Below are 15,811 nucleotides of genomic sequence, written 5' to 3' on the forward strand. Positions count from 1 at the left end.
GGATTACACCATTGTGGTAGATTTGAATGTCTTCCATGAACCTGCATTCTTTTCTCTTAATTTTCTGGGTAAATATTACAGTTAATCCAATGGAACTACCACTGGCTGCTTTCCAATCTGATAGCAATATCCTGGATATGATACTAACACATAAACACATGGGAAAACTTCCCAAACAAGTTGGAAAACATCTATATTCTTTTCTCATCAGAGTTGAGTCCTGAGTTCAAATTACATATTGTAACAGAATATGGTGATAGCTTCTGAAACAGCTAACATCAAGTTCTTAATTCCCAATAATTTTGAAGAATGATAAAACCCTTCAAGGCATGAATATTCAACAAGCAACTGCATTGGCTGAGTTGCTTGCCTGACCTTCAAGAAGTTAGCTAGCCCTTCTCTGCTTATCCTTCTGTCTCACAGCTCTTCAAATGAGCCATTTGAATAATCCTCACCCGCGACACCAGGTGCTCCATTTGATAGCCGATTCATGTTGGTGGAATTTGAATAAGAAAATGTGGAACCAGGGCTTCCTCGCATCTGTCGATTCTGTGCAGCTGTGCTGCTTCTTGTCACCTTTTGACGAGCCTTTCGACCCTGCAGTAGAGTACAAATGCAAAGTTGAATTCAAATAACATTGTAACATGAATCTCACCAGATCATTACATCTATCAAAACTGAGATTTTGAATACTAGGATGACCTTTCCCATGCACTTCTCTAAATGAGGAGCAAACCTTCCGGCCATGATTGACCGCCCACAATTCATGCAATCAAATATTTCATTGGCTACAGGAGGATGAGTTTGCCCAAATATATCAACTACATACTTGCTATTTGTTTCACCACTATTACTAGAATCAGCTACCATGGCTCGCGCTTGTGCTGACAACCTCAGTTCCTGCTCTTCTTCCTCCAAATTACGATCAAGCCCCAACCTTGCTATCCGGTGACACTCAGATGCAACATCAACAATTATTGAATCTAGAAGATCCCCAAAGAAATGAGATGAAAGCTGAAAACACAACACCACAATTAACCCAATCAACTCTCTGCTCAGATGCCAGCAAGAAACTCCATCTAAAATAAAGGGATTTCTCAAATAGTATCCGAATAGAATAATTAAAGATTTCTTTCAAATTCAGAAAATCGTAATTATTTTATTAATGTGGTACAGATTTAAACTCAACCTTCCTCAGCAGGTGATAGAAATCCAAGACACTATTGTTCCTTTTTTAAGTCCAATAAATCAGATACAATCACTCCCTATGTCAAATCCTAAAATAAAAACATACAAGAAGCCACAAAACCATCACTAGATACATCTCATTTTTCATTTTCTCTTCAGACAGTCAAACAAGAAGTCAAGAAAATAAACAGAATCGATCTTTTCGAGCAATCTACAGCAGATGAATAAATTTCCATTGCAAACCTGAGCATGAGAAGACATATTCCCCTCGTTCGGCCCAGACATGGATCAGCTAGTCCAAAAGATTTCTGCTCCAGTAATTCATTGCGGCAACGCAAAAGCAATATAAAAAATGAATCGAAAATCGGCGATCATCAATTTCAACGGAATCGCGATTAATTTATTAACAAATCGAGAGCGTACCTGAATAATTAAAAGGCGGAGAACGGCAGAGAGTTGTTTAGTCCGATTTACTTACTTGGTTGATTGTTTAGAGAGGGCTCTGTGCGGTGAGCTTTGTTGGAGAAAAAGCACTCAAATATTGATTAAATTTGTTTTTTATGTTTAATAATGTGGTAAATATGCACTCAACACAAAATTTACTTTTATGGGTTTGATGTGAATTATTTGATCATTCAGTAACAAATAAATATATTTTATATTATAATTATTAATTTAAATTACGAATATGCACAAATATAAGTAATTGGGCTTTGATGAGAGAGTTTAATTAACCTATCTGATTTTAAATAAAAAAAAAATATAAGTCATCTTTTTTAATAAATAAACAAAACATAAAACATTTGACACCCTATTTTGTTAAACTGGACAAGGAACACTACTCAAAATTGATACTCAATCACTTTTGCATCAATTTTTTGCAACAAAACAATAAAAACAGGTTTGTTTTAATCTCTTGATCATGAATTACATGATTTTATAATCTACTGTGATTGAATTGAGTAAAATTGAGCAGAATAATCATGATTTGTAATTTTGTGATATTATGTTAATTTTGCTTACATTTGGTATCAGAGTATCACATTTAGGTTATAAAGTCTGTGAATTTTAAAGAAGTCATTTCTAGTGGTTTGAGGCTATGAAAAAAATACAATCTATAAGCAACAATGTTGTATAGAATTTTTTGGAGTCACCTGATGGGGTAAGACCTGTTTGTTGTAAATGGGTTTTTCAAGACCAAGAAAAACTTTAAAGGCAAAATTAATAAATTTAAAGTTAGATTAGTTGTTAAGGGTTTTACCTAGAAAGAATGTATAGACTTCAATGAGACTTTTTTCCAGTGTCCACTAAGGGTTCATTTAGAATTATTATAACTTTAATGACTCATTTTGATTTAAAGTTTCACCAAATGGATGTAAATACAGTTTTTTTGAATGGAAATCTTTATAAAAAAGTTTATATAAAACAACTAAAAGGTTTTGAAGCTGAAGGAAAAGTGCATATAGTATGCAGACTAAATAAATCTATCTATGGTTTAAAATAGGCATCTCGACAGTTGTATTTGAAGTTTGATGAGGTAATAACTTTATATGGGTTTATTGAAAACAAATTTGATCAGTGTGCATATATCTAAGTTAATGAGAGGAGATTCATTTTTTTAGTCCTTTATATTGATGATATTTTGTTAGCCAACAATGATGGTAATTTACTACATGAGTTGAAGTTTACTTTTTGTCTAAGTTTTTTATTTGAAAGACTTTGAATAAACATCTTTTGCCGTCAATATTAAGATTCATCATGATAGAGATCATAAGTTAGCGAGAGTATCACCAAAGACTTACATTGAATGAGTGTTTATGAGGTTTTATAAACACAATTGTAAAAGTGATGAGGTACCTACAGTGAAAGGAGATACGCTTAGTATTAAGTGATGTTTTAAGAATGACGTGTAGAAGGCATCTATGTCTCATGTTCCTTTTACTAGTGCAAGTGGAAGCTTGATGTATACTCAAGTCTGTACTGCACTAAACATTGCATTTATTGTGAATGCACTTGGTCATTATCTTTTTAATCCACGTACTGATCACTGAATTGTAGCCGATAAAGTCATAAAATATTTATAGAGGACAAAAAATTTCAAGTTGATATACAAAAAGGTTGAAAATCTTAAAGTAGTAGAGTATTTTGATTCAGACTTTAATAGTTGTGTGAATGATTACAAGTTTACTTCATGATTCTTGTTCCTACTCAGTGGTGGGGTCATATCATAAAAAAATGTAAGACAGACTTTGATAACATATTCAATCATGTATGCAATAGTTGTTGCATGTTATGAAGCAACCATACAAACAATGTGGTTGAAGGATTTTATTATTGTATTTCGGGTAATTTCATCTTTAGGTCTTTGATGATTTATTGTGATAATAATGCAATTATATTCGTTTCTAAAATAATAAAATTAACATTAAATCAAAGCATATGGAAATAAAACATTTAACAGTTAAGGACTTGGTAAAAAAAGATAACATTATTGTATAATACATCAGTACATACATTATTTTGGCAAAATCTCTAATTAAAGAACTAAGACATATTGTTTTTAAATAACATGTAGAGAATAATGGTGTCCTGAAATTTTTTGATATGTTTGGTTACTGAGAGGAGTCACTAATGTATTTTTTGTTATTTTAATAAAATTTATTGTGATTAAACATTCATATACATTTCTTGTATGATATATATATATATATATATATATATATATATATATATATATATATATATATATATTAAAAATTTGTACATATCATTGTATATAACATGTATCTCAAGAATAAATATTCTCTTGAATATGACATTTGTATAGTTAATGATGCTATGATATAAGTATAATATGTCTTTTAAAAATAAGGTTTATTGAGTATGATAGTTGTCAATATGATAGTTGTGTGAACTTTTTTTTTTTGTATATCTCAAGATTATTGATAAAATGTGTAGACTTCATTGGAAGTTGACTTCGTTGGAAGTTGTGAAATTTCTCTTGTTTCTTTTAAAACATAAATGTTAAAGATAAATCATAAAAAAAATTGACGATAATAACATATATTTATTATGATTACATTTAAATGTTATTCCTACCACACCTGAAGATCCATATAATGTAATTGTAAATAATTGTAATTATAAACGTCTAGTGTTGTTTTTGAAATATAAATATTGTCTTGATTCATTATTGACAATTGTACTAATAAGATTATTTTATATTAAAATGTTGTTTCTGAACTATATTATTTCCTTACAAATTAGTGGCTAATTTAAAAAAATAAAAACGTCATAAACCTTAAAAAAGTTTTTGAATTTTTTTAAAAGAATTATTTTTTATATGTGTGTGTATATATATATTTTAATCTATGTTGTGTATATATGTTTTAACTAATATTGCTTAAGTGGGCAAATGTTAGAAAAATATGAATATATAATTGATTAAATTTTTTTTTATATCGTTTAAAAAAATCGGGTGGATGTATAGTTAAGAAAAAAATTTATTTTATGGATTTAATGTAATCATTCAGAAACAGACTGATACACTTTATATTATAGTTATTAATTTAGGATATAAGTATGAGTTAATATAGATTATTAAGTTTTTGAAGGGAGAGCCCAATTAACTCATTTGATTTTAAATAACAGTAGAGGTCCCATTTTTTAGTGAATAAAAAAAGCATAAAACATTTATCACCGCATTCTACTACACATTCAGTAAACTAAAAAATGAAAACTCTGCTCAACATTGATAATCAATTACTTTTATATCGATTTTTTACAACAAAATGATAAAAACATATTTGTTTTAAGAGTAATATTATACGTATCTATTTTAAATAAATAAATAAATATATTTATCATATGATTAAATATTATTTTATTTTTAATTTAAAATTATTTAATTATAGAATAATTTATATTAAATATATATTTATTTATATATAATTTTGTTGTTCTTTTAATTTTTAATATTAAATTACATGAATTTACAATCTATTATAATTGGATTAAATAAAATTTAGTATAATAATCGTAATTTATAATTACGTAATTTTGTGATGTTACGCTGACATTGCTTACAAGCTTTACACCGAAGAATCAAAGAACTAACGATGGCTTGCCACGTAAGAAAGTAATTGTACTGTTAGATTTGATTGGTTTCGTGAATTGTTTATCTTAATCATTAAGAATGAAGAATTAATAGCAGAAGAAATTATTGAAGCCAATCCCGACCATTCTATGATTGGAGATATCTGATGAGGGCGGCCGCCCCTACCGGATGGACCACCCAACTTGTTTTTACCTCAAACTATCAGAAACCCCTTGTATTTTTTCCCTTATTCCACAAGTAAAACAAAATGATAAGCCCATTAGTTTTGATTAACCCCATGAATTATGTACTTCCAGGGGTATAATTGCAATTTTATAACTCCTATGGATGTATTTGTTCTTTTAGTTTTATATGTGAATGTCCTTTGTAAAATCATGGGGAACATTAAGGATGGCCTTGAAGAAGAAGAAGACGAATAAACGGGTCCAGCTAATGTCCACCCAAAGAGAAATAAATAACAAAAGCTTAAACTGTTTTCACATCATTATTGACTTTACAAAACACCCTTTAAGAAAGAAACAAAACACAATTTTGGTGTATGTGCAATGGACTCTCACCTTTAGCATGAGAGAGTCTCAGCACTGAATGAAAGAATGTGAATAAACATAAGATGACAGAAACCAAAATATTGAAATTTCCAAGGAGATTCTTATCATCATCTGCATCTTCATCAGCAGTCTCACCAACCCTCTATCCTGGTAATGAAGATGGGGAGTTTCTTTTGATTGTGCATGACAAGGCTTATGGGTTCCATGGTAAAATCCTGATGCTTGTTCTGGTACTTTCTTTTGCTCTTTTCCTTGTCATAGTTGTTGCACTTCCTTTTCTCAAACGCAATACAGATTTTCATTTACAACACTCTGACTCCATTGATGAGCTTTGAAATTGCCACTCACGATTAAGGAAAGCAAGAAGAATTAGTGGCGATGCTGCATCAGGAGAGAGCCTGCATTGCAGTAACCATATTAGCAGAATATCAAAGCATGATTAGTATGAGTGTGAAATGAGAAAATCTTAAGTAGCCTTTCCATTCTATTAGCTTAAAAAATGAAAGATAATATCGTGTGCAAGTCTCTATCTTGATGGGTCTGTAGAAATTCATGACTTTGTGGTGTTTTGGATAATAAAATTGTGTTTCCTCTATCTTTTTTTCTTTCTCTTGGCTGGAGAGGTAATAATTGCAGAAAATTGAGTAGTGTAAGAGAAGAAACCAAATCGAATGGCTACTGCAGCTCATTTCACACTCATATCAAAGCATGATTAGTATGAGTGTGAAATGAGAAAATCTTAAGTAGCCTTTCCATTCTATTAGCTTAAAGAATGAAAGATAATATCGTGTGCAAGTCTCTATCTTGATGGGTTTGTAGAAATTCATGACTTTGTGGTGTTTTGGATAATAAAATTGTGTTTCCTCTTATCTTTTTTTCTTTCTCTTGGCTGGAGAGGTAATAATTGCGGAAAATTGAGTAGTGTCAGAGAAGAGACCAAATCGAATGGATACGGCAGCTCAATTTTCTTTATATAAGGAAGACTTATGCCGCACTTGACTTCCACAATCAGATAGTTTAATTGATATGGTCCAGAAAAGATCAACATGGTAAGTCTATTTGACCCTTCGAATCCACAAAATTTCAGTATCTTAAGATCTTCTATAACATTGGTGAAATCATTTGCTTAATTTTATCCAGATGTAGAAAATGTTAGAACTTACAACACAGAAAGTATACATCATCAACCTCTGCATTAACCAAAATTATTAAAGATATCCAGACCTTTGTTTCAAAGCTATTACAATTCCTCAACTGTATTTGCATTTCCTAACATCAAAAAACAAGACTGCCCACCGATATAGATGTTAGAGTTGCCTTAAGGTTGTCATCTAGCTGAGTACTTATTGGGAGTGATTCTTCCAAGGCCGAGGCAAGAGACACAACCAAGAAACGGAAAACCAATTCCCAACTGCACTGAAGATATCCAAATGATGCGAAATAGTACATGTGCCTGCAGCGAGATTACTTGCCAGAAACAAAGCAATAAATTGGGCAGAGACTCGACTCACTACATCGAGTGAAACAAGTGAAACTTACCCAATAGAAGCTAAAAAACCAGCTGATGCCATAGCAATGCTACCAGCTACAGATTTCTATTGGCTGTAAGGAAGTTTCATTCTGCCAAGCCGTCTTCCCACAACATCAGCCATACCTGAAACAGAGCATGTGATATATAATTCAAGCAACAATTTATTTGCAAATATATAAAAGATTTCGTCAAGATCATAAGTTCTATTACCGTCTGCAATTGCATATTGCGCAGAGATTACATATTTCTGCAATTGCATTTAGGGAAGACCTCCAATAGACTACACAAGCCAAAGTAATTGTCATAGCATAGTACAGCGGTCCCTTGAGAAGTTCCCTGATGAATGGAACAGGCTTAAGGACAAACTGAGAAATCATATCAGACTTAAATAGCCTATAATAGCCGAAAGAAAAGAAACAAGGAGAAGTAAAATAAACCAAATGGCCAAAGGACTATTTCCCATCAAAGTTTTAGCTCAATTTTAAAAACAAACCCATAACAGTTTAAAAATTCAAATATTCATCTATTCCTAAATTTCATTAACATAACTATTAAATATAAGAATAAAATTATTATTTTAATAATATTATTAAAAATATATATAATTTTTTCTCATTTTACCTCCTCAAGTTTTGAAAATTAACATTTCACCCCAGAGCTTAACTTTGTTTGTGGGTGAAATGGTTAGTTTTTAGGGTTTTTGGGGGACAAAGAGATTAAATTTTAATTTACTTTTAATATTATAGGTAAACAATGATTTCATCTGTAAAACCGTTAATTTTAATCAGTTATAAGTAGGTATTTAAGATTTTCAAAGTTAAAAGACAAAAACTTGAGATAAGAGAATACTTTGGGTGGGAATAAGTCCTTTGGCCTATTCAAAATGATAGCATAAGTAGATGGATGGCTAGGTCTAGCTCACCCTAGTTGTGTTGGTTCGAAGCAAACTAAATCCCCTACTTGGGAACAAGACCAATGGAAGAGCCACAAGTGAACTTACATGTTTAAAAGATTCTCAATATCTGCATTGTGAACCATAAAAATATTGTATTCAAGTTGTAACCTGTGGTCTCCATATCTGCTCGTTGACTTCACGGTGGCTCCATCTATCCAGATTCCAGAGCCCTCAAGGAGCATCCGAATTATATTATCGCTTGGTGCAAGACTTGCTAAAATGGCTCCCTGAGGGCCAGAACTGCAATGAGAAAGTAACAGCTGTTTCATCAGGCAGATATCCCGTGCAATTTAAAGCTTCTTCAGTCATGAGAGTACCTGAACATTGGCCAAAAAAGCATGAAAACTAGCCCGTTACTAACATGGACAAGCTTCCTATTAAAATACTAAACAAGAAAAAAAAATTAAGGATAAGAAATCCCTGTTGATGATCAAAACACAAAAAAGGTTTCATTGGCTAGAGTTCTAGCCACATGAAGTGATGATAAGAGTGATATCCTTGCACAAACAATGCGTACAAATAATGATATATCACTATGTAATTGAATAATTATAAATTTGAGATAAAATTATTTCCAATTATATGATAACATATAATTGTTTGTATACAAAATTATGCACATTATTTGTATGTATTGTACTAGAGCTAAATTCGAAACGAGTTTGTTTTAGTTCAAAACAAGTTTTGTTCGAACAAGCTCAAATATAAAACGTAAGTAAACGAACACGAACCTGAATAGGAGTTGAGTAGTAGGGAAAACGAACCTTAGTTTGAACCCAAACAGAGATAGTGCTTAGCATGACTCGCACTATTAAAAAAATTAAAAGGAATGACATGGTTTAAGGGAGCCAAGTTGAACATCTCATATGAACCTGAGCTAAGTCTGACCCATTCACATGAATCCAAGCCAAGTGCAAACCAATTATAAACTCTAAATCTTGAAGCAAATTAAACACAAACTGATATTTCTTCTTACTCAATGAATTCAAACTAAAGATGAGCTTCACCTTATTCAGCTTCGATTTAATTTGAATTCAACCCTATATAACACTGCTCATATACATTAGTACTTGCTTCTGATATGTATATCTCCCATTTGTTTTTTTTTTGGTTTGTGGGCTTTCATTGATTTTGTTCTTAACGTCTGGACTGTCAGTCTTTTGCTATTATTTACTTCTCTATGAAGTGCCTTAAGAGGGAAGGATAATTTAGTGATGAGTTCACTTCGACCTTGCCATTGAAGGGATTTCTTTCTGAGAGGGGGCCTCTTCAGTTTTGTAACTAAAATGAAAGGCTTCTCTAAAATTAGGATTTTTTTTTCATTTATGGGTTTCCATAAAATGTTAAAGTACAATATATTCATTATTTTTCGTCCTCTCTCTCCAATCCATTTGCCTCGTCTATATATACACATATATTCTTCCCTAAATTTGCGCAAATGCAGCAACACTTAATTTCACTATATTAATTTATGGAATAGATATTTTTCCATCAAGATGTTTTATTTTTGTTCTCAGTTTTGTAGATGATTCATTGAAATTAAGTAATAAGAGTGTACACTTCATTAGTGTAGATTACCTTAAAGAGTATATCAATTATTGTGAGTTTATGAGGCAGTCTAAGTGGTATAATTAAGCTGACTCATTGCCTGTGTGAATCAAAAACTTGAACTACACAGTTTCTTCAATAGACCCTAGATTCAAATCAAAGTTATTTAAACTCAAAGATTCATTATCAATCAACTACCAAACATATTTTAACATTTCTACAAGAAGTAGAAACAAACTACAAATCAATCATTTGATACGAATAACTTACAGACAGAGGCTTGCATTCTGAATATACCTCTTTTTCATCAACCGAAAAATAAGAAATAACTAGTTTTTATACAAGATTCGATTGATTACAACCTATAAATAACTAATCATAATAGATATCAACAATTCATTCATAACCAAAAAAAAAAAAAAAAGTCAGTTCTAGATTAAAAAAATCAATAGATCGCTCTTATCTTGATCTGATGATGTGTAGCTATGATTTTTATCAATATTATCAACTTCTCAATGTTTTCTAGTAGTCTAGACAAAAACGCTAACCCATAAAGGATGAGAGTTTATGAGAGAGAGAGAGAGAGAGAGTGTGTGTGTGCAAAGAGAGAGATGAAACAATCTCAAACTCTCTTCCCCTATTGCTTTAAACATTTTTTTTGTTAAATTTCTTTAAAATGCACTGTTTTAATGTATAGTCAACTAACACACAGTCTTCACCACTACTAACTCTTTTTGCTTACATTGTAACCGTCTGTACTATCATGATTAAATTTTCATAGTTAGCTATTATTCAGTTTAGACACTCTTGTGTTTCTCGTGCATTGAAATGGTCCATGATAATTACCGGAGAACCTTTGTTTAAGAGATAAGCATGAATTTGGAATGAATAAAACCAAGTTATTTTCTCATAATGTTTGGGCAATTTTTTAATTTTAGCCTTGCCCATATGAAGGCCATATTTGGTAACTTGACTGGTATTCTCTGTATAAATATGGGTCTAGAAACTCATATTAAAGTCAAGTTATTTCATTTGTTATTACAACATTTTAGGGTTAGTAATATATTTTTCTTGACAAGGTTTTCAATGTTCCTTTGGTACTTCTAGTGATGCCTTGCTTGTTTTTGCCTTTTTCGCAGGTGATAGATATATGGAAGGCATAAACAAATTACAAAATAATGGGAAGGGATTGCCACCATGCTACCCTAAAAGCACCGCTAGTAGAAGTTCATCCTTCTCTGCAAAGGCTTCAGCAAGCCTTCCTTCAACTCTTGATGCATTTCAAGTTTGGAAAAAATCCTACTTCATGAACCATGGTGGCAGAGAGGCCAGTAGCAGTGGTGGCAATAAGTCCTATTTTTCACATTTTGGTCCTAAAACTATTTATTCACCATTGGTAAATGATCTTAATGACAAAAATATACAGAACCCATCTCCACCGTCTGATAAGAATACGATGGCTTGTGATGCTGATGTAAATTCTGCCAAAACTCAGCCTGGGCGCGCTGCCCTCCCTCGCTTCTATCGTGACATTGACCCCAACATGGACCCAAAGAAGCTTCGAAGGTGATAATTCATCCACAGTTATCTCTCTTTCTTTGATTTGCACGTAAAAGTTGTGATATTATCTTCTTAATGAATATTCAAGAATTTTCATTTCATGTTTTCTTTGAAGGATCATTTCAAATCGGATCTCTGCCCAGAAATCTAGATTTAAGAAGCTTCCGCCAAAACTCAGCCAGGGCGTGCTACCCTCCCTCGCTTGGATCGTAACATTGACCCTAACGTGGACCCAAAGAAGCTGCGAAGGTGATAATTCATCCATGTTATCTCTCTTTCTTTGGTTTGCGCGTAAAAATTGTGATATTAGCTTCTTAATGAATATTCAAGAATTTTCATTTCATGTTTTCTTTGAAGGATCATTTCAAATCCGATCTCTGCCCAGAAATCTAGATTGAAGAAGCTTCAGTATGTCGCTGATATGGAAAAGAAGGTGAAAGTTTTAGAGGTAACCACATATGTCTTTGTTTATAAGATTTGGTTGAATCGTTGGAAGTTCTTAATTTTAACCATGTTAACTTGATCTCTTTCTATCACAGGCTCAGATAAGCGTGCTCAATCCTCAGGTGGAATTTTACAAAAAACATTATTAAATGTTAGAAATGGAGCATAAGAAATTGAATCAACGTATGGCCACTTACACAAACAACACCATGCTTAGAAATGGTAATCAACCAGTTAAAGTCTCACCATGTGTGTATGTAGTCTCAAAACCAAATGACAAACTTTTTTCATTTTTCATTTTTTTTTCCTTTTCCAGCTGAAATTGAAGCGAACAAAGCAGAACGCACCAGACTGCTGCAACTTCACTGGACCCAACAGCAGGAGAGAATACAAACACAAATTATGATGCCCTTTTGGGAGTCAGCTGGGCTGGCGGAAATGGTCATTCCCAGCATATATAGATCTGGACAAGAATTTAATCATCAATTATGCATTCATCATGTTAATTAGCCATTTAGCCTAGGTCAATTTATTGATGGATCCTTTGAACAATTAGCTTAATTTTCTCTCCTTGGGGGTTTCTTTTGGGGCAATTTTAAGGTTTAGATAATATGTTTGTTCTCTTAATTTCTCTATAATTTCTCTATGAAACTCATGAATTTGTTATTACTTCTTTTTATCATAAATGAAAGCTTTTGAGAGTTGATTCAAGAAGTAAGAATCAGAACATAATCTTTTTTAATTATTCTTTTTATTCAATTTTGCAAAAGGAGATTACAATATTTTTATACGTTTTTTCATTTCTTAGCTGGTGATCTTTGTCATTCTTAATCTGAACCATTTATTCTGATTTGATAAAACACAAAAAATAACAGCTTTTAGACTACTGAACCTAAGCAAAGGCAAACTATAGAAAAAAGAAAGAAAGATAGAGAAGAAGAGGAACAATGTTCTTCAAATCAAAGTGAAACTTCTACTTGGCTGGTAAAGTTGATAAAACAGTGAGTTTTGATATTCAACCTTGAAAGAGTAAGCCAAAAACATTAAATTGAAATTCAATATATATGTCACCCCTTTTCAATTTCCCCTCAAAATGAAAAATATTCTTCATATTCTCTCCAAAGTTTAATGTGGAATTTTCACAGAAGTATGTGTTTTCTAGCCTCCCTCAATTGACAAAACAAATCTAAAATTTATCTAAAACACACAATTGAATTTGCAGCTGAAGAAATTAATATATACTCCCTCTGCCTTTAAAAATAATCTGACAAAAAATGTGAACTAAAACTCATAAAATAATATATTGTTAAGTCTGATTTAATTTATGGAGTTGTCAACAATATTCAGCTTGTTTCTTAAAAACTCAAACCTGGCTATAGAAAAAGATTTAGTGAGTATATTTGTAGTTTGAAACTATGTGGGAACATAATGAACTTTAAGAATTTTTTAAGCTATCTGCTCTCTTACGCAATGCACATCAAGCAATATGTTTAATTCTCTCATGGAGAACTAAATTTGAGGCTAGAGATCCAGTACTAAAATTATCACACCATACCACTATATTATCAAAGGATGATATGCCAATATCTTTGAATAAATTCCTTAACCAAGCTACTTATGTGGACTTTGTATTCATATTCCATAGAGGAGAGTGTAACAAGTTTTTGTTTTCTAGAGCACCAGTGTATTAGGTTATCTCCTAGATATAACTGCAATAGCCATTTGTGGATCTTCCATCTCTAATGTTATCAGCCCAATCAGCATAAGAAAAAGTTTCTATTTTCAATAAATCAGTAGCTAGGTTTGAGCAAAAGATCATATTAAAGGGTTTCCCTAACGTACCTAAGAGCTATTTAACAGCTTGTCATTGCAATTGTGAAAGATCTTTAAGAAACTGACTTAACTTATAAATGACAAAGAAATATCAGACTTGGTCAAGGTAAGGTATGGGATTTTCATAAGAGAGACTAACACCTATGAATAAATTGATTCATGCAACCATAAAAATGTTACAAGGGTTTGCATCCTGATTTTGACTCTTAACCAAGAGTACATTGGTGTAGTTGGTTTGACAAAGAATTAACCTTATGACATATCTATGGGTTTTAATGCCCAAAAAATAATTCAAGGTTCCCAAATCTTTGACTGAAAACTAATAATAAGATCTTTAATTATGGATTGAATATCTCTGAATTAAGCCCAATCAAAAGAATATCATTCACATATATGAGAACATAAACTACAAAGACTTCTTTCTTAAAAACAAAAAGACCAGAATTAGTTACAAAGTTAAAGAAGTCTATCTCTAGTAAAGACAGTTTCAACTGCTCATACCAAGATCTAGGAGTCTTGCAACCCATAGGGAGATTTAGTAAATTTTGCAAAAATAGACAGAATGCTCTTCATCTACAAAACCTTGAGGTTGTATCATATAGACCTATTATTAAGGAACTTCATTTAGGAATGTATTGTTCACATCCACTTGATATATTTTCCAATTAAAAAAACAATTAAGGTGAGCATGACTCTAATAGTGACTGATTTCACAACTGAACTGATAGATAATCTATTTATGGAGTCTTTTTTTTTTAATCTTTGCTACTAACCTAGCTTTTGGCTTCTATAAGGGTCCATTTGAATTCAATTTCATCAGGAAAGCCAACTTTTGATCAATAATATGTTGATGTATGGTAATAAGAACTAAAGTCTAGGTTTCATTTCTTATTATAGGCATCATTTTCATCTTGTGTATTCTTGAACCATTGAGGATGGGCTATGAAAGTCTATGTATGATCAACAATACGTTGTTGTATGGTAATAGGAACAATTTTGTTGATAGATTCTACTAAGGAAACCACACCAACAAAATTGTTATTGATATGTAAATGACCAGATTATGATCTAGTGATCATAGGATGAGTTGACAAAGGGGGACTAATCTAAGTTGTCATGAACTCTTTTAAACATGTTCTTTCTAAATTTATAAAAATACAACTATTGATAGGTAGAAAATGGTATATCAGCTATGGTATGAGTTACACTAAGTAAAACAACTTCCACATTGATAATTTGGTGTGTTTGTAGAATTAATGGTTTGGAGTGAATCTAGAGAGATAAATGAGGTATGAGTTGTTTGGGGTGATGCAAAGATTGAATTAGAGGGAAAATATTTAAGGTGGGTGGTTCTTTAGAAGAGCTGTCAAATGACACTTTATTAGGACTGTATATGTGATCAAAATAGAGAATTTCTTCTTCAGTTACACTTAAAGAGCCCATATCAACATATATTATTGACAAATAAGGATTGTTCATGTAGAAACTGTTTTTGGATAGACCATGAGAGCCTAAATAAGATGTCTCATTGTGATATTGTTTGAAAAAATGAGGATTCTCTTTAAAAGGAAAGTGAGACTCATCAAAATTGATACTTGTTGAGATATACACTCTACCATTTACACTCTAACACTTATAACTTTTGCGAGTTAAGTTGTAGCCAATGAAGACAATGTTTTGTTTTAGAAGCTTAAACTTATATTTATTGTATGGTCCAAGGATATTATAGCAAGCTCAGCTAAACATTTTGAACATTTTATAATTGGAGAATGATTAAAAAGAGTTTGCAAAGGTGAAAAATTATAAAAAATTGAAGAAGGTTTTCTATTAATATCAAAAACTACAATTCGGAAGGAATACCACCAATAAGAAAATTTAGTGTGAGAAAATTTAGTTGAATCTTAAGAAATCATCAATGAATTGTACATAGTATTTGTACCTTTCTTGAGAAATGTAAATAGAAGACTCACAAACATCACTATGTATTAGTTCAAGTGGTGTGGATGCTCTAAAGGAAGAAGAAAAAGAGGTGGTTCGATGGTGTTTACTAAAATAACAATTATGGAAGAAGGTTTACTTATTTATGT

General features: G+C 31.7%; 1 protein-coding gene, 1 long non-coding RNA gene and 1 pseudogene across 2 annotated transcripts; 1 reads left to right on the top strand and 2 right to left on the bottom strand.

Annotated features, from left to right (window-relative positions):
* Positions 1-159: 159 nt before the first annotated feature.
* LOC123225987 (SAGA-associated factor 11) lies at positions 160-1,765 on the bottom strand. Its single transcript, XM_044650391.1, has 4 exons — positions 1,612-1,765; positions 1,432-1,496; positions 703-1,014; positions 160-597 (listed from the first exon to the last, which is right to left on the bottom strand). Exons 2-4 carry the CDS (start codon positions 1,471-1,473, stop codon positions 418-420), a joined length of 534 nt encoding a protein of 177 aa, XP_044506326.1. The 5' UTR covers positions 1,474-1,496; positions 1,612-1,765; the 3' UTR covers positions 160-417.
* A 5,313-nt stretch (positions 1,766-7,078) lies between these two features.
* Positions 7,079-9,139, bottom strand: LOC123226270 (annotated as a pseudogene).
* A 2,424-nt stretch (positions 9,140-11,563) lies between these two features.
* LOC123224778 lies at positions 11,564-12,472 on the top strand. The gene is made up of 4 exons (XR_006504057.1): positions 11,564-11,696; positions 11,805-11,895; positions 11,987-12,113; positions 12,208-12,472. It is a non-coding gene; the product is annotated as an uncharacterized LOC123224778 (long non-coding RNA).
* The last annotated feature ends 3,339 nt before the right edge of the window (positions 12,473-15,811 follow it).

This window comes from Mangifera indica, chromosome 9, assembly GCF_011075055.1.
Source record: "Mangifera indica cultivar Alphonso chromosome 9, CATAS_Mindica_2.1, whole genome shotgun sequence".
Classification (NCBI taxonomy): Eukaryota; Viridiplantae; Streptophyta; class Magnoliopsida; order Sapindales; family Anacardiaceae; genus Mangifera; species Mangifera indica.

Bases quoted from the DNA above. Each gene is read 5' to 3' on its own strand.
- LOC123225987 (XM_044650391.1), bottom strand. From the start codon at position 1,473: ATGTCTGGGCCGAACGAGGGGAATATGTCTTCTCATGCTCAG. The intron at 1,015-1,431 runs GTTTGCAATGGA...TTGTGTTTTCAG, and splicing joins ATATGTCTTCTCATGCTCAG to CTTTCATCTCATTTCTTTGG. The intron at 598-702 runs GTCATCCTAGTA...ACTCTACTGCAG, and splicing joins TAGAGAAGTGCATGGGAAAG to GGTCGAAAGGCTCGTCAAAA.